At 45.2% G+C, this 19,096-nt stretch overlaps 1 protein-coding gene across 1 annotated transcript in view; it reads left to right on the top strand.

Moving 5' to 3' along the window:
- LOC140202052 (myelin-associated glycoprotein-like) overlaps positions 1-19,096 on the top strand; it is a 565,622-nt gene extending 546,526 nt beyond the window's left edge. The window contains 3 exon segments of the mRNA XM_072266909.1: positions 11,233-11,385; positions 11,388-11,513; positions 19,002-19,096. Coding sequence (XP_072123010.1) covers positions 11,233-11,385; positions 11,388-11,513; positions 19,002-19,096 — 374 coding nt within the window.

Raw genomic sequence — 19,096 nt, 5'->3', positions numbered from 1 at the left:
AGACTAAAACTGCCCACAGTACTCCAAGTGAGGTCTCACCAGTGCCTTATAGAGCCTTAACATCACATCCTTGCTCCTATACTCTATTCCTCTAGAAATGAATGCCAACATTGCATTCACCTTCTTCACTACTGACTCAACCCGGAGGTTAACATTAAGGGTATCCTGTATGAGGACTCCCAAGTCCCGTTGCATTTCAGAACTTTGAATTCTTTCTCCATTTAAATAATAGTCTGCCCGTTTATTTCTTCTGCCAAGGTGCATAACCATACACTTTCCAACATTGTATTTCATTTGCCACTTCTTTGCCCATTCTTCCAATCTATCCAATTCTCTCTGCAGACTCTCCATTTCCTCAGCATTACCGGCCCCTCCACCTATCTTCGTATCGTCAGCAAACTTAGCCACAAAGCCATCTATTCCATAATCCAAATCATTGATGTACAGTGTAAAAAGAAGCGGCCCCAACACGGACCCCTGTCAAACACCACTGGTAACCGGCAGCCAACCAGAATAGGATCCCTTTATTCCCACTCTCTGTTTCCTGTCAATCAGACAATGCTCTATCCACATCTGTAACTTTCCCGTAATTCCATGGGCTCTTATCTTGTTAAGTAGCCTCATGTGTGGCACCTTGTCAAAGGCCTTCTGAAAATCCAAATATACAACATCCAATGCATCTCCCTTGTCTAATCTACTGGTAATTTCCTCAAAACGTTGTAATAGGGTTGTCAGGCAGGATTTTCCTTTTTGGAATCCATGCTGAGTTCTGCCTATCTTGTCATATGCCTCCAGGTACTCTGTAACCTCATCCTTGACAATCAACTGCAACAACTTCCCAAACACCGATGTCAAGCTAACAGGACTATAATTTCCTTCTTGCCTCCTTGCCCCCTTCTTAAATAGGGGAGTGACATTTGCAATCATCCAGTTCCCCGGAATAATATCAGAATCTATCGAGTTTTGAAAGACCATCGCTAATACCTCCGCAATCTCCGCAGCTACTTCCTTCAGAACACAAGGGTGCATTCCATCTGGTCCAGGAGATCTATCTACCATTAGACTATTTAGCTTTCTGAGCACTTTCTCTGTCGTAATTGTGACTGCGCACACTTCTCTTCCCTGCCACCCTTGAGTGTCCGGTATACTGCTGATGTCTTCCTCAGTGAAGATTGATGCAAAATACTCGTTCAGCTCCTCTGCCATCTCCTGATCTCCCATTACAATTTCTCCAGCATCATTTTCTATCGGTCCTATATCTACTCTCACCTGTCTTTTACTCTCTATATACTTGAAAAACCTTTTAGTATCCTCTTTGATATTATTAGCTAGCTTCCTTTCATAGTTAATCTTTTCCCTCTTAATGAACTTCTTAGTTTCCTTTTGTAAGGTTTTACAAGCTTCCCAATCCTCTTTCTTCCCACTAATTTTTGCTTCCTAGTATGTCCTCTCCTTTGTTTTAACTTTGGCTTTGAATTCTCTTGTCAACCACGGTTGCATCCTTTTTCCATTCGAAAATTTCTTCATTTTTGGAATATACTTGTCTTGCACCGTCCTCACTTCTCGCAAAAACTCCAGCCACTGCTGCTCTGCTGTCCTTCCCGCCAGTGTCCTTTTCCAGTCAACTTTGGCCAGTTCCTCTCTCATGCCGCTGTCATTTCCTTTACTCCACTGAAATACCGACACATCAGATTTCGGCTTCTCTTTTTCAAACTTCACAGTGAACCCAATCATGTTATGATCTCTGCCTCCTAAGGGTTCCTTCACCTCAATCTCTCTAATCACCTCTGGTTCATTACACAATACCCAATCCAGTACAGCCGATCCCCTAGTGGGCTCAACAACAAGCTGTTCTAAAAAGCCATCTCGCAGACATCCTACAAATTCTCTCTCCTGAGATCCAGTGCCGATCTGATTTTCCCAATCCACTCGTATGTTAAAATCCCCCACAATTATCATAACACTGCCCTTCTGACAAGCCTTTTCTATTTCCTGTTGTAATTTGTAGTCCACATCCCTGCAGCTGTTTGGAGGCCTATAAATAACTGCCATCAGGGTCCTTTTACCCCTGCTATTTCTTAGCTCAACCCATAAAGATTCTGCACCTTCCGATCCTATATCACCTCTTTCTAATGATTTCCTCCAGTTTCCTCCCACAGTTCAAAGAACTACTGCTTGGTTAGGTGAATCTCTGGTTGTAAATTGTTCTGTGATTAGTCTGGGGGTTAAATTGAGGGTTGCTGGGTTGTGTGGCTTTAAGTGCGAGAAGTGCTGTATCTCAATAAGTCAATAAAAACTCCTGATCTCAGCCAGTCTAATGAGGTCAGCAACCTGTGAGCAGTGCTTATCATGACTTACTGAAAATATCCTGAATAATTTGCACCAAATACTGAAAATATCTTGTGAGCACACATAACCCAGTATAATAAATATCAGTGACAAGCCTCACTGGCTACCGTATTGTTACTCAGCCTCACCTGATATAGTAAATGTTGCAAACCAATCTCTCTGAAAATTGTAAACACTGAACCAGCCCCTCTAAATACCGTAAATATTGTGAACCAAAGTCCAAAGTTGCAGGTAAATTTATTAACATGGTGCATGTTACCACATAGTACCTTGAGATTCATTTCTTTGCAGGCATTTACAGAAAAAGAGAAATACCATAGAGTTTACGAAATGCTACTATTTGTAGAGACTGCAAACTAAGGTGCAAAAGAAGACAAACTGTGCAAATTAAAAATAATACTGACAAAAGGAGTTGTAAAGAGTCCTTCAAAGTGAGTCTGCAGCTCATAGAATCAGCTCAGTACAGAGGAGAGTGAAGTTATCCACACTGGTTCAGGAGTTAATGGTTGTAGGGGATTAACTGTTCCTGAACATGGTGGTGTGGGATATAACCAGTCTGACTGTCAAAATATTATAGACCTTCTGCACCAGCTACTGTAAAGATTATGAATGCAACACTACAAATATTGAGCATATGCAATATGAAATGTAAATATTGGAAGAGAAATGCACAGTACCATAAATATTGTGAACAAGTTGCACTCATAAAGGGTTTAAGAGAGTGCTGGTGAGCACAGCGACAACTTGCTGGCTGCAAACAAAACTTCTAATTGCTTTATTAAACACGCTTTTTCTCTTAAATGATCATTTTAATCAATAGCTTATAACTTCCCTTTCACAGCTGAGCATCTGAACTGCCTGTACAACCTGGCATTTTTGCGGTGTGAACTGAGATTAGAAGGTGCAGCACACTTGTGACGTGGTGTATATGGGCTGAATTGAGGTGGCAGGGCCCAGGCCCAGGCCTGAGAGGGGGAACCAAGTCGATGCTCACTGATTTAAGCGCTCGGCCAGATGGGAAAGGTCGGGTACGGGCCAGATGGGAAAGGTCGGGTATGAGCCAGATGGGAAAGGTTGGGTACGGACCGTATCGAGGCACGGCTCCTGGGTCCAAGAACATATCATAGCAGTACGGCTTAGGTCAAACAGCGAAAAATGACCCACTGTTGTGCCGATTTAGACTCCGGGCCAGATTGAAAAGATAAAGGTGTTGGGCCGGTGTTTAGCTCGCTGCTCGGTGAGGTTCACTTGTCTCTGCGGCGAACTGACATTGCAACCTGCAACTAGCGGACTGGATCGACTGGGACTGGCTTCGTGGTTGTGACTCACTTCAGTTCTGTATGACATTTGCTTACTTTTATTGTTTGACAATTAGTGTTTTTGTTCTGCATATTGGGTGTTTGATGGTCTTTTTCTGATGGGTTCCATTGGGTTTCTTTGTTTTGTGGCTGCCTGTAAGAAGAGAAATCTCAAGGTTGTATATAGTATATAAATGTACTTTGACTTTGAACTGTAACCTGTAAATAATGTGAAGACCGAGCACCAAGCTACATAAATATTATGAACAGACTCTGCCGGATACAGAAATGTTTTGGCATCAATACTGTGAATACCAGTACCATAAGGTACTCTCACTGGCCACTTTATTAGGTACCCTTGTACACAAGTTCATTACTGCAAATATCTAAGCAGTTCGTGGAATACACTGCCTGAGTCAATTGTGGAGGCAGATACACAAATGAAATTTAAGAGACTACTAGACAGATATATGGAGGAATTTAAGGTGGGGGGGTATACGGGAGGCAGCATTTGAGGGTCGGCACAACAATGTGGGCCGAATGACCTGTACTGTGCTGTACTATTCTATGTATCGATGTATGTATAAATCTAGGGGAAATGGATTTAATCTATTATTAAAGGGAAAGATTAGCTTTATTCATCATATTGCGTCAAAACGTTAACAAACAGTGAAATGTGTCATTTTGCGTCAATGACAAACACAGTCTGAGGATGTGCTGGAGAAAGTGTACGAGTGCTTCCATTCTTCTGGCACCAACATAACTTGCTCACAACTTATTTAACCTGATCCATGCATGCAGAAGGATCTGGTGCTTTCCTGGCGAATACGAGGAATAAACTCTTCTCAGGCTTTCAGCCCGGTACAGTTATCGATTCTAAGCAAGGTTTCGATGACAAAATCTACTATTTTCATCTGGTGATACTGGCTTGGATGCTACGTAGCCTCCTATCTTAGCATGGTGGGAAAGATCCTTCATAATGTTACTGGTGTCACAATAGGGGGCATTGATGTCGGACCTGAAAGCACGACACAGACACTGAAGTGAACAGGATAAGGATGCAGGACCTGGGCTAGGTCACTGAACAGGATAAGGATGCAGGACCTGGGCTAGGACATGGACAAGAAACAGGGAACCCAGACAAGGAACTATGAACTAGGAGCCTGGGCTTGAACCCCGAGCCACAGACTGGACAAGAACCCAGAACCTGGGTCTTGCCTCGGGCTCGGGCCCCAGAACCAGGCAAGAACACTGCAGGACTGGAGGCTGGGGTCTTGAGGCTTGAGGCTTGGAGACAGGCTTGGGGTCCTGAGGCTACAGGCTGGGGTCTTGGGTCTTGGAATGCAGAGGCCGATATCTCGGAGGCTGGAGCTCAGAGACAGACTGGGAACTGTACATCAACATGGAGCCGAGACTTATCCTTCGAAAAGCCGGGACTCATCTTTAACACGACACCAACATGAGACAGGACAGTACATAGACCGGGCTGGACTAGAACCAATATCCCAGGGGGAGAGTTTGCTACTGTTGTTCAGGAGGATTTAAACTCATGCGGCAGGGGGATGGGAACAAGTGCAGAGAGACAGGGAGGTGTAAAATGAAGGTAGTAAGATGAAAAGTAAAAGTGGCAGGCAGGCAAATCCAGGGCAAAAATCAAAAAGGGACACTTTTCAACATAATTGTATAAGGGCTAAGAGTGTTGTAAAAACAAGCCTGAAGGCTTGGTGTGTCAATGCAAGGAGCAGTCGTAACAACGTGGATGAATTGAATGTGCAGATAGTTATTAATGAATATGATATAGTTGGGATCACAGAAACATGGCTTCAGGGTGACTAAGGATGGGAGCTCAACTTCCAGGGATATTCAATATTCAGGAGGGATAGACAAGAAAGAAAAGGAGGTGGGGTAGCATTGCTGGTTAGAGAGGAAATTAATGCAATAGAAAGGAAGGACATAAGCCTGGAGGATGTGGAATCAATATGGGTAGAGCTGCATAACACTGAGAGGAAGAAAACACTGGTGGGAGTTGTGTACAGGCCACCTAACAGAAGTAGTGAGGTTGGGGATGGCACTTAACAGGAAATTAGAAATGCATGCAATAAAGGAACAGCAGTTATAATGGGTGACTTCAATCTGCATATAGATTGGGTGAACCAAATTGGTAAGGGTGCCGAGGAAGAGGATTTCTTGGAATGTATGCGGGATAGTTTTCTGAAACAACATGTTGAGGAACCAACTAGAGAGCAGGCTATTCTAGACTGGGTATTGAGCAATGAGGAAGGGTTAGTTAGCAATCTTGTCGTGCGAGGCCCCTTGGGTAAGAGTGACCATAATATGGTGGAATTTTTCATTAAGATGGAGAGTGACATAGTTAATTCAGAAACAAAGGTTCTGAACTTAGATAAGGGTAACTTTGAAGGTATGAGACGTGAATTAGCTAAGATAGACTGGCAAATGATACTTAAAGGGTTGACGGTGGATATGCAATGGCAGGCATTTAAAGATCGCATGGATGAACTACAACCAGCATTACAACTACAACCTATTAGGTCTATTCCAGTTTGGCAAAAGAATAAACCAAGGAGGGTCGTGCACCCGTGGCTGACAAGGGAAATTAGGGATAGTATCAATTCCAAAGAAGAAACATACAAATTAGCCAGAAAAAGCAGCACACCTGAGGACTGGGAGAAATTCAGAGACCAGCAGAGGAGGACAAAGGGCTTAATTAGGAAAGGGGGGAAAAAAAAAGATTATGAGAGAAAACTGGCAGGGAACATAAAAACTGACTGTAAAAGCTTTTATAGATATGTGAAAAGTAAAAGATTGGTTAAGACAAATGTAGGTCCCTTACAGTGAGAAACAGGTGAATTGATCATGGGGAACAAGGACATGGCAGACCAATTGAATAACTACTTTGGTTCTGTCTTCACTAAGGAGGACATAAATAATCTTCCGGAAATAGTAGGGGAGCAAGGGTCTAGTGAGATGGAGGAACTGAGGGAAATACATGTTAGTAGGGAAGTGGTGTTAGGTAAATTGAAGGGATTAAAGGCAGATAAATCCCCCGGGCCAGATGGTCTGCATCTCAGAGTGCTTAAGGAAGTAGCCCAAGAAATAGTGATGCATTAGTGATAATTAGTGAAACCAGGGGATTAGAGACCAGTTAGCCTGACATCACTGGTGGGGAAAATGCTAGAGTCAGTTATCAAAGATGTGATAACAGCACATTTGGAAAGCGGTGAAATCATCGGACAAAGTCAGCATGGATTTGTGAAAGGAAAATCATGTCTGTCGAATCATATAGAATTTTTTGAGGATGTAACTAGTAGAGTGGATAGGGGAGAACCTGTGGATGTGGTATATTTGGATTTTCAAAAGGCCTTTGACAAGGTCTCACACAGGGGATTAGTGTACAAACTTAAAGCACACAGTATCGGGGGTATGGTATTGATGTGGATAGAGAATTGGTTGGCAGACAGGAAACAAAGCGTGGGAATAAACGGGACCTTTTCAGAATGACAGGCAGTGATTAGTGGGGTACTGCAAGGCTCAGTGCTGGGAACCCAGTTGATTACAATATATATTAATGATTTAGAGGAGGGAATTAAATGCCGCATCTCCATGTTTGCGGATGACACGAAGCTGGGTGGCAGTGCGAGCTGTGAGGAGGATGCTAAGAGGACGCAGGGTGACTTGGATAGGTTCGGTGAGTGGGCAATTTCTTGGCAAATGCAATTTAATGTGCATAAATGTGAGGTTATCCACTTTGGTGGCAAGAACAGGAAAACAGATAATTAGCTGAATGGTGGTCGATTAGGAAAAGGAGGGGGAGCTGCAACGAGACCTGGGTGTCATTATACACCAGTCATTGAAAGTGGGCATGCAGGTACAGCAGGTGGTGAAAAAGGCGAATGGTATGTTGGCATTCATAGCAAGATGATTCAAGTACAGGAGCAGGGAGGTACTACTGCAGTTGTAAAAGGCCTTGGTGAGACTACACGTGGAGTATTCTGTGCAGTTTTGGTCCCCTAATCTGAGGAACGACATTCTTGCCATGGAGGAAGTACAAAGAAGTTTCACTGGATTGATTCCTGGGATGGCAGGACTTTCATATGAAGAAAGATTGGATCAACTAGGCTTATACTCTCTGGAATTTAGAAGATTGAGAGGGGATCTTATTGAAACGTATAAAATCCTAAAGGTATTGGACAGGTTGGATGCAGGAAGATTGTCCCTGATATTGGGGAAGTCCAGAACGAGGGGTCACAGTTTAGGGATAAATGGGAAATCTTTTAGGACCGAGATGAGCAAAAACTTCTTCACACAGATAGTGGTGAATCTATGGAATTCTCTGCCCCAGGAAACAGTTGAAGGCAGTTTATTGGCTATATTTAAGAAGGAGTTAGATATGACCCTTGTGAGTAAAGGGATCATGTGGTATGGAGAGAAAGCAGGTACAGGGTTCTAGGTTGGATGATCAGCCATGATCATACTGAATGGCGGTGCAGGCTCAAAGGGCCGAATGGCCTACCCCTGCACCTATTTTCTATGTTTCTATGTTTCTGTGTTTCTAGACATAGAGCTGGGGCTTATACTTAGACAAGCCGGGACTCAACTTCATCTCCACACCAAGGTGGGACAGGACCAGCCGTCAGGTAACGGCAGAACGGCCGGACCCAACAGAGGCAAAGGCAAGACAAGAAAAAACAGGTCCCCCGGGAGGGCAACGGCAGAAGGACCTGAGTTACCCCATGGAGGCGAGGACAAGACGAGACAGACTCCCCCGCAGTGCAACGGCAGAAAGGACTGACTTACCCCACTGAGGAGTGGACAAGGCAGATCCTCCTGGAGAGTAACGACAGAATGGCCTGACTACCCCACAGAGGCAAGGAAAAGACAAGGCAGATCCCCCCGCAGGGTAATGGCAGAATGGCATGACTTACCCCACGGAGGCGAGGGCAAGAAGAGACAAACACCGAAGAACGACAGACAGTTCCATCTCTGCACTGGCAATTGCACTAGAGAGTGGTGCAGGCGAGGTATCCAGACATAGAGTCAGGCGAGGCATCCAGGCAGAAAGTCAGGCGAGGAGGGAAAAGACAGGGAGGGGAACAGGACAGTCCAGCAGGGAAGCCCTGGTTTGCAGAGGTATTTATGTCTCAGCCCCAAAACGAGAATTATGTGCCTGCAACAGAAAATGGGGAAAACTGGAAACCCTGGAATGAGGAGCTATGGACTGGACCGTGAACCGGAATACGGACCTTACGGAACGGACCATGACAACTGGCCCTTTCTGGCACCTTTCTGTATATAGGTCCTTGATAGCAAGGAGGCTGATTCCAATGATGCATGGGGCTGATTTGATTCCCCCTCATTCTTGAAAACTCCAGTGAGTATCGGCCTAGAGCTCCTCATATGCGCAAGTCCACAAAGACCTGTCTCCAACTCACTCCGTGATCTCTTGCTCCGCAGACGTGTCCCAAAAGGCCTCGCTTTCTTTTTAAAATTTATTTATAATATTTTATTACAAACAAGAGAAAATCAGCAGATGCTGGACATCAGAGCAACACAAACTAGGGTTTTGGCCCGAAATGTTGTTTGTACTTTTCTCTCATAGATGCTGCCTGGCCTTCATTAAGAAGGTCATTAAGAGGGAAAAGATTAACTATGAAAGGAAGCTAGCAAATAATATCAAAGAAGAACTAAAAGGTTTTTCAAGTATATAGAGAGTAAAAGACAGGTGAGAGTAGATATAGGACCGATAGAAAATGATGCTGGAGAAATTGCAATGGGAGATAAGGAGATGGCGGAGGAACTGAATGAGTATTTTGCATCAGTCTTCACTGAGGAAGACATCAGCAATATACCGGACACTCAAGGGTGGCAGGGAAGAGAAGTGTGCGCAGTCACAATTACGACAGAGAAAGTACTCAGGAAGCTGAATAGGCTAAAGATAGATAAATCTCCCAGACCAGATGGAATGCACCCTCGTGTTCTGAAGGAAGTAGCTGTGGAGATTGCGGAGGCATTAGCGATGACCTTTGAAAAGTTGATAGATTCTGGCATGGTTCCGGAGGACTGGAAAATTGCAAATGTCACTCCACTATTTAAGAAAGGGGCAAGGAAGCAAAAAGGAAATTATAGACCTGTTAGCTTGACATTGGTGGTTGGGAAGTTGTTGGAGTCGATTGTCAAGGATGAGGTTACAGAGTACCTGGAGGCATATGACAAGATAGGCAGAACTTAGCAAGCATGGATTCTTTAAAGGAAAGTCCTGCCTGGCAAACCTATTACAAATTTTTGAGGAAATTACCAGTAGGCTAGACAAGTGAGATGCAGTGGATGTTGTATATTTTGATTTTCAGAAGGCCTTTGACAAGGTGCCACATATGAGGCTACTTAACAAGATAAGAGCCATGTAATTACAGGAAAGTTACATACGTGGATAGAGCATTGGCTGATTGGCAGGAAACAGAGAGTGGGAATAAAGGGATCCTATTCTGGTTGGCTGCCGGTTACCAGTGGTGTTCCACAGGGGTCCGTGTGGGGCCGCTTCTTTTTACATTGTACATCAACGATTTGGATTATGGAATAGATGGCTTTGTGGCTAAGTTTCCTGATGATACGAAGGTAGGTGGAGGGGCCGGTTGTGCTCAGGAAACAGAGTCTGCAGAGAGACTTGGATAGATTGGAAGAATGGGCAAAGAAGTGGCAAATGAAATAAAATGTTGGAAAGTGTATGGTTATGCACTTTGACAGAATAAATAAATGGGCAGACTATTATTTAAATGGGAGAGAATTCAAAGTTCTGAGATGTCTTCGTACAGGATACCCTTAAGGTTAACCTCCAGGTTGAGTCAGTGGTGAAGAAGGTGAACGCAGTGTTGGCATTCATTTCCAGAGGAATAGAGTATAGGAGCAGGGATGTGATGTCGCGGCTCTATAAGGGCAGTTTTGGTCTCCTTATTTAAGACAGGATGTGCTGACTTTGGAGAGGGTACAGAGAAGTTTCACTAGAATGATTATGGGAATGAGAGGGTTAACATATGAGGAACGTTTGTCCGCTCTTGGACTGTATTCCTTGCAGTTTAGAAGAATGAGGGGAGACCTCTTAGAAACATTTCAAATGTTGAAAGGCATGGACAGAGTGGATGTGGCAAAGTTGTTTCCCATGATGGGGGAGTCTAGTACGAGAGGGCATGACTTAAGGGTTGAAGGGCATCCATTCAGAACAGAAATGCGAAGAAATATTTTTAGTCAGAGGGTGGTGAATCTGTGGAATTTGTTGCCACGGGCAGCAGTGGAGGCCAAGTCATTGAGTGTATTTAAGGCAGAGATTGATAGGTATCTCAGTAGCCAGGGCGTCAAAGGTTATGGTGAGAAGGCCGGGGAGTGGGACCAAATGGGAGAATGGATCAGCTCATGATAAAATGGCGGAACAGACTCGATGGGCCAAATGGCTGACTTCTGCTCCTTTGTCTGATGGTTTTATGGCCTACTAAGTTCCTCCAGCATTTTGTGTGTGTTGCTATGTTCTTCTATTGCCTCAAAACTGTTGCACTGTTAACCACCAGTCTGTCTTTAGATGCCCCACGGAATCTCTCAATCACTTATCCCAACAATGTAAACAATTCCTGGGTGAATATGAAGGAAGAGATTCCTACATCGATCCTCTGCTCCATCCAGAGTTTCCCAGCATCGAACCTGCCATGGAGACATCTTGGGGTCACACTGAACACAAAAGTTTCAGCAGCCAGCTGTGGCTGGAGTTTCCTCAGGTGACACCCCAGCAGACTCGAGTCCATGAGTGTGTGGCGGAGAATGAACACGAGACAGCAGAAAGGGCCATCACCCTCAGTGTGGAACGTGAGTGGACATTGCCCAGCACTTGTCTCTAAAACAGATGTATCATTGCACATGGGAGGTGTTGGTATTCACCACCTCCACTCACACACGTGTGATCACATAAATAAATGTGATTATGTTTATACACACACATCAGTACTATCGCAGAAGCACACACAGATACATCATGTGCAAGTACAGACTCAATTTACAGATGTGCCTCTGAGATGCTGTTATCAGACACAGATTTACACTCACAGATTCCTCCCCCTCTTTGTTCTCAGTCTAACCCTCACTAATTGTGCAGTTTAAATATTGAACTCATTTATTGTGCATGGGTAGTAAAACGCAGATCACGAGCCCTTTCATAGTGAGGTGCTCCCTTGTCACTAACCACTTCATAGGGAGGTGCTCCCTTGTCGCTGACTCTTTCAAAGTGAGGTGTTCCTTCATCTGATCCTTTCATACAGAAGTGCTCCCTCGCCACCGAACCCTTCACAGTAAAGTGTTCCCATTTCCCTCATCATTTAACAGTGCACTGCTTTCCTCCTCATTGATTCTTTATAGTGTGATACATGAGTCAGAAGCATGAGATCTAGGGAAATTTGGCTTCCTGCATTCAGAAATGGCTTGCTCACAGAAGGTAGTTGTAGGTTGAGCATATTCTGCCTGGAGGTCCTCAAAGTTGTTAAGGAGGTTGAAAGGCATATATAGTGTTGGCCCTCATCAGTTGGAGGAATGAGTTCAAAAATATAGAAACATCGAAAACCTACAGAACCATACAGGCCATTCAGCCAACAATGCTGTGCCGAACCTGTATTTACTTTAGAAATTACCTGGGGTTTCCTATAGCCCTCTATTTTTTCTAAGCTCCATGTATCTATCTTGGAGTCTCTCAAAAGATCCTATCGTATCGGTCTCCACCACCATTGCCAGCAGCCCTCCACACACTCACCACTCTGCATAACAAGAGCTTACCCCTGACATCTCCTCTGAACCTACTTCCTATCACCTTAAAACAGTGCCCTCTCATGTTAGCCATTTCATCCCTGGGAAAAAGCCTCTGACTATCCACACGATCAATGACTCTCATCATCTTATACCTCTAATAGGTCACCTCTCATCCTCCACCACTCCAAGGAGAAAAAGCCGAGTTCACTCAACCTATTCTCATAAGGCATGCTCCACAATCCAGGCAACATACTTGTAAATATCTGTTGCACCCTTTCTATAGTTTCCATATCCTTCCTGTAATGAGTTGACCAGAACTGAACACAGTACTCCAAGTGGAGTCGGACCAGGCTCCTGTATAGCTGTAACATTACAACTTGGCTCTTAAACTCAAACTCACTGCTGACGAAGGCCAATGCACCGTATGCCTTCTTAACCACAGAGTCAACCTGCGCAGCAGTTTTGAGTGTCCAATGGACCCAGACCCCAAGATCCCTCTGGTCCTACACACTGCCAAGAGTTTTACTATTAATACAAAATTCTGCCATCATAATTGACCTACCAAGATGAAGCACCTCACACTTGTCTAGGTTGAACTCCATTTGCCACTTCTCAGCTCAGTTTTTCATCCTACCAATGTCTCGCCATAACCTCTGACAGCCTTCCACACTATCCACAACACCCCCAACCTGTGTGTCATCAGAAAATTTACTAATCCATCTCTCCATTTCCTCATCAAGTTCATTTATAAAAATCACAAAGAGAAGGGGTCCCAGAACATATCCCTGAGGCACACCACTGGTCAACAACCTCCATGTAGAATGTGAACCGTCTACAATCACTCTCTGCCTTCTGTGGGCAAGCCAATCCTGGATATCCAAAGCAAGGTCCCCTTGGACCCCATGCCTCATAACTTTCTCAATAAGCCTTGCATGGGGTGCATTATCAAATGCCTTGCTGAAGTCCATGTACACTACTTCTACTGCTCCACCTTCATCAGTGTGTTTCGTCACATTCTCATAAACTTCATTCAGGCTCGGAAGGCACGACCTGCCTTTGACAAAGCTATGCTGACCATTCCTAATCATATTATGCCTCTCCAAATGTTCATAAATCTTGCCTCTCAGGATCTCTTCCATCAACTTACGAACCACTGAAGTAAGAGTCACTTGACTATAATTTCCGGGGCCATCTCTACTCCCTTTCTTGAATAATGGAACAATATCTCCTACCCTGAAATCCTCCGGAACCTCTCCCACTTGCATTGATAATGCAAAGATCATTGCCAGAGGCTCAGCAATATCCTCCATTGCCTCCCACATTAGACTGGGGTACACCTCATTCTGTCCCGGAGACTTATCTGTCACATTTGCTTAGTCCTATTCTCTCAAGTCTTATCATCTTGCTCTTCATATACTTGTAGAATGCTTTGGGGTTTTCCTTAATCCTGCTCACTACAGCCTTCTCATAGCCCCTTCTGGCTCTCCTAATTTCATTCTTAACCTCATTCCTGCTGGCCTTAAAAGTTCTAGATCTCTATCATTACCTAGCTTTTTGAATCTTTTGTAAGTTTTTATTTTCTTCTTGCCTAAATTTTCAACAGCCTTTGTACACCGTGTTTTCTATACCTTACCATCCTTTCCCTATCTCAGTGGAACGTACCTACGCAGAACGCTACACAAATATCCCCTGAACATTTGCCACATTTCTGCTGTACATTTCCCTATGAACATCTGTTCCCAATTTAGTCATAGTCATACTTCATTAATCCCGGGGGAAATTGGTTTTCGTTACAGTTGCTCCATAAATAATAAATAGTAATAGAACCATCAATAGTTAAATAGTAATATGTAAATTGTGCCAGTAAGTTATGAAATAAGTCCAGGATCAGCCTATTGACTCAGGGTGTCTGACCCGCCAAGGGAGGAGTTGTAAAGTTTGATGGTCACAGGCAGGAATGACTTCCTATGGTGCTCAGTGCTGCATCTCGGTGGAATGAGTCTCTGGCTGAATGTATTCCTGTGCCCACCCAGTACATTATATAGTGGATGGGAGATATTGACCAAGATGGCATGCAACTTAGACAGCATCCTCTTTTCAGACACCACCGTGCGAGAGTCCAGTTCCATCCCCACAACATCTCTGGCCTTATGAATGAGTTTGTTGATTCTGTTGGTGTCTGCTACCCTCAGCCTGCTGCCCCAGCACACAACAGCAAACATGATAGCACTGGCCACCACAGACTCGTAGAACATCCTCAGCATCGTCCGGCAGATGTTAAAGGACCTTAGTCTCCTCAGGAAATAGAGACGGCTCTGACCCTTCTTGTAGACAGCCTCAGTGATCTTTGACCAGTCCAGTTTATTGTCAATTCGTATCCCCAGGTATTTGTAATCCTCCACCATGTCCACACTGACCCCCTGGTTGGAAACAGGGGTCACAGGTACCTTAGTTCTCCTCAGATCTACCACCAGCTCCTTAGCCTTTTTCACATTAAGCTGCAGATAATTCTGCTCACACCATGTGACAAAGTTTCCTACCGTAGCCCTGTACTCAGCCTCATCTCCCTTGCTGATGCATCCAACTATGGCAGAGTCATCAGAAAACGTCTGAAGATGACAAGACTCCGTGCAGTAGTTGAAGTCCGAGGTGTAAATGGTGAAGAGAAAGGGAGACAAGACAGTCCCCTGTGGAGCCCCAGTGCTGCTGATCACTCTGTCGGACACACAGTGTTGCAAGCACACGTACTGCGGTCTGCCAGTGAGGTAATCAAGAATCCATGACACCAGGGAAGCATCCACCTGCATCGCTGTCAGCTTCTCCCCCAGCAGAGCAGGGCGGATGGTGTTGAACGCACTGGAGAAGTCAAAAAACATGACCCTCACAGTGCTCGCTGGCTTGTCCAGGTGGGCGTAGACACGGTTCAGCAGGAAGACGATGGCATTCTCAACTCCTAGTCAGGGCTGGTAGGTGAACTGGAGGGGATCTAAGTGTGGCCTGACCATAGGCCAGAGCAGCTCCAGAACAAGTCTCTCCAGAGTCTTCATGATGTGGGAGGTCAATGCCACCGGTCTGTAGTCATTGAGGCACAGGGACGAGGCAGGACATCTTCCACAGTACGGGAACCCTCTGGAGCCTCAGGCTCAGGTTGAATACATGGTGAAGTACTCCACATAGCTGAGGGGCACAGGTTCTGATCCACACTCTAAGCTCACTTAATTCATGATGCTTCTTGCATAAAAATAGATATCAAAAACAATCGGTCTGAGCGCAGACCTTCTCTAATACCTACCTATCCTCCCTCTTGCAATATCTCGCAATTTATGCTTCCAAATTCCAACCTGATAGCTTCATATTCCCCCTTACTCTATTTAAACACTTTCCTAGCTTGTCTGTTCCTATCCCCCTCCAAAGCTATGGTAAAGGAGATAGAATTGTGACCACTATCTCCAAAACACTCTTACACTGAGAAACCTGACACATGACCAGGTTCATTTCCCAATACCAGATCAAGTACAGCCTCTCCTCATATCTACTTATTGCGTCAGGAAACTTTCCTGAACACACCGAACAAACTCTACCCCATCTAAACCCTTGCTCTAGGGAGATGCAAATCAATATTAGGGAAATTAAAATCTCGCACCACAAAAACCCTGTTATTTTACACCTTTCCAGAATATGTCCCCCTTTCTGCTCCTCGATGTTCCTGTTACTATTGGGTGGTCTATACAAAACACCCAGTAGAGTTAATGACCCCTTCCTGTTTCTAACTTCCACCCATAGAGACTCAGTAGATCATCCCTCCATGAATTCCTCCATTTCTGCAGCCATGGCACTATCTCTGATCGGCAGTGCCATGCCCCCACCTCTTTTGCCTCCCTCCCTGTCCTTTCTGAAACATCTAAAGCCTGACACTCTAAGTAACCATTGCTGCCCTGAGCCGTCCAAGTCTCTGTAATGGCCACAACGTCATAGCTCCAAGTACTGATCCACGCTGTAAGCTCACTTAATTCATGATGCCTCTTGCATAAAAATAGATATCAAAAACCATCGGTCTGAGCGCAGCCCTTCTCTAATACCTGCCCATCCTCCCTCTTGCAATAACTCCAAGCCTTCTCTACTTGTGAGCCAATAGCCCCTTCCCCCATCTCTTCAGTTCGGTTACCACCCCCACGAAATTCCAGTTTAAACTCTCCTCCTCAATAGCCTTAGCAAACTTCCCTGTCAGGATGTTGGTCCCCCACGGATTCAAGTGCAACCTGTCCTTTTTGTACAGGTCAGGTCTGCCCCAAAAGAGGTCCCAGTGATCCAGAAATCTGTATCCCTGACCCCTGCTCCAATTACTCAGCCACACATTTATCCTCCACCTCACTCTATTCCTAAAATCACTGTCGCATGGCACAGGCAGTAATCCCAAGATATCTTTGATGTCCTGCTTCTCAACTTCCTTCGTAACTCCCTGTAGTCTGTTTTCAGAACCTCCTCCCTTTTCCTACTTCTGTCGTTGGTACCAATATGTACCATGACCTCTGTCTGTTCTCCTTCCCACTTCAGGATATTGTGGACGCGATCAGAAACATCCCAGACCCTGGCACCTGGGAGGCAAGCTACCAACCGTGTTTCTTTGCTGCATCCACAGAATCGCCTGTCTGACACCCTAACTATAGAGTCCCCTTTCACTGCTGCCTTCTTCTTTTCCCTACTATTCTGAGCCACAGGGCCTGACTCTGTGCCAGAGGCGTGGCCACTGTTGCTTCCCCCATGTCGGCCTCTCCCCCACCCCCACCCCCACCAACAGTATTCAAAGAGGAGCACTTATTGTTAAGGGGGACAGCCACAGGGGTACTCTCTTGTATCTGACTATTGCCCTTCCCTCTCCTGACTGTTACCCACTTATCTGTCTCCCGAGGCCCCGGTGTGACTACTTCCCTACAGTTCCTCTCTATCACCTACTCACTTTCCCTGACTAAACGAAGGTCATCGAGCTGCAGCGCCAGTTCCCTAATGCGGTCCCTAAGAAGCTGCAGCTCGACGTACCTGGCGCAGATGTGGCCTTCCGGGATGCTGGAAGTCTACTGGACTTCCCACATCTGACATGCAATACAGAACACCAACTTACAGAGATACTTCCTGTTTTTATTCTTCACAGGTAACTTACCCTGCCTCAACCCAACATTACTGACTCTCCAATGTGATGGCATGAACATCGATTTCTTGAACTTCTGGTAACTGCCCCTCACCCCCCGCCTCTTCTTCACCATTCCCATACCCGTTTCCATCTCACACATTCCCTTCTTACCTGCCCTTCACTTCCATCTTGTGTTCTTCCCTTTCTGTTTCTTCCAGAGTCTTCTGTCCTCTCCTGTTCCTCTTCTCCAGCCCTTTATCTCTTTCACCAATCAAATTCACAGCTCTCTACCACCCGTTCCTCCTCTCCAGGTTTCACCTATCACCTGTCACTTTGTACTTCTTCCTCTCCTCCCCCCAGCTTCTGCTGACTTTTCCCCTCCCTTTCCTGTCCTAATGGAGCCCCGAAACATCGACTGCTAACTCTTGTCCATAGATGCTGCCTGACCTGCTGAGTTCCTCCAAAATTTTGTGTGTGCTGCTTTCGATTTCCAGCATCTACGGATTTTCTCATGTCTCTAAAACTCTGGTAAGACCACTCTGAACTCCGTTCAGTTCTGAACACCTAACGATAGGAAGGATGTGGAAGCTTTACAGAGGGTGCAGATAAGATTTACCAAGAAGCTGCCTGGATTAGAGAGCACGTCTTTTGAAAGCAGGTTGACCAAGCTGGGGCTTCTTCCCTTTGGAGAGAAGAGGAATGGGAAGTGACTTGATAGAGGTAGATATGATGACAAGAGGCATATATCTCATAAATAACCAGTTCCTTTTTCCCAGTACGGAAATGGTTTATATGAGGGTGTGGAGCAATATAAAGGGCAGAGTTCAGAGGCAGGTTGAGTGAGAATGGTGGGGATGTGGGACGCACTATTGGGGGTGGAGGTCGAGACAGATACATTAGGGACAGTTAAGAAACCGATAGGTAAGTTGTGAAATAAATATGGAGGGTTCTGTAGGGGAGAAAAGTTAGGTTGATGCAGGAATAAGTTAACGTGCCAACACTACATCATGGTTGAAGGGCCTGTACTGTTATTCACTGATTACTTCATAGTGATGGGGTCCCTCACTATGAGGGAGCTTGAGCTGCTCCCTCATCATTAACCTCTTCATCGTCCAGTGCACCCCCATCACAGAACCTTCCACAGTGCACATGACCTCAGTGATGCCCTTTCAAGTATGGATCTCCCTCAGTATTTTCTTTCTCACAATGGGTCATATCTTCAGTTCTGCCCCTAAAATGCCCCATAGTCACTGCAGATCTCCCGCTGATCTGTTGATGCCCACAAAGCAGTGAAGATGGATTTGAACCAATAATTGGCTGAGGGATAATAGTTAGCTCTGTCTGTGTCGGGGCGAACATCGAACATCCTGCTTTACAAATGCATTCTGTCGCATATCTGAGACCGCTTGGTGGATTCGAGCCTTTCACAGTGTTTCCTCACCGCATCAAGGTTCCCGTAGCCATCGGTGACCATCGCACCAATCACATCCTGGTTGCCGCTCAGTACCTGAGGAATGCGTACTGA

The sequence above is a fragment of the Mobula birostris genome, chromosome 8 (assembly GCF_030028105.1).
Source record: "Mobula birostris isolate sMobBir1 chromosome 8, sMobBir1.hap1, whole genome shotgun sequence".
NCBI classification, from domain to species: Eukaryota; Metazoa; Chordata; class Chondrichthyes; order Myliobatiformes; family Myliobatidae; genus Mobula; species Mobula birostris.
Note: the sequence above shows the minus strand (reverse complement) of the source record. Positions and strands in the feature narration are given on the sequence as shown.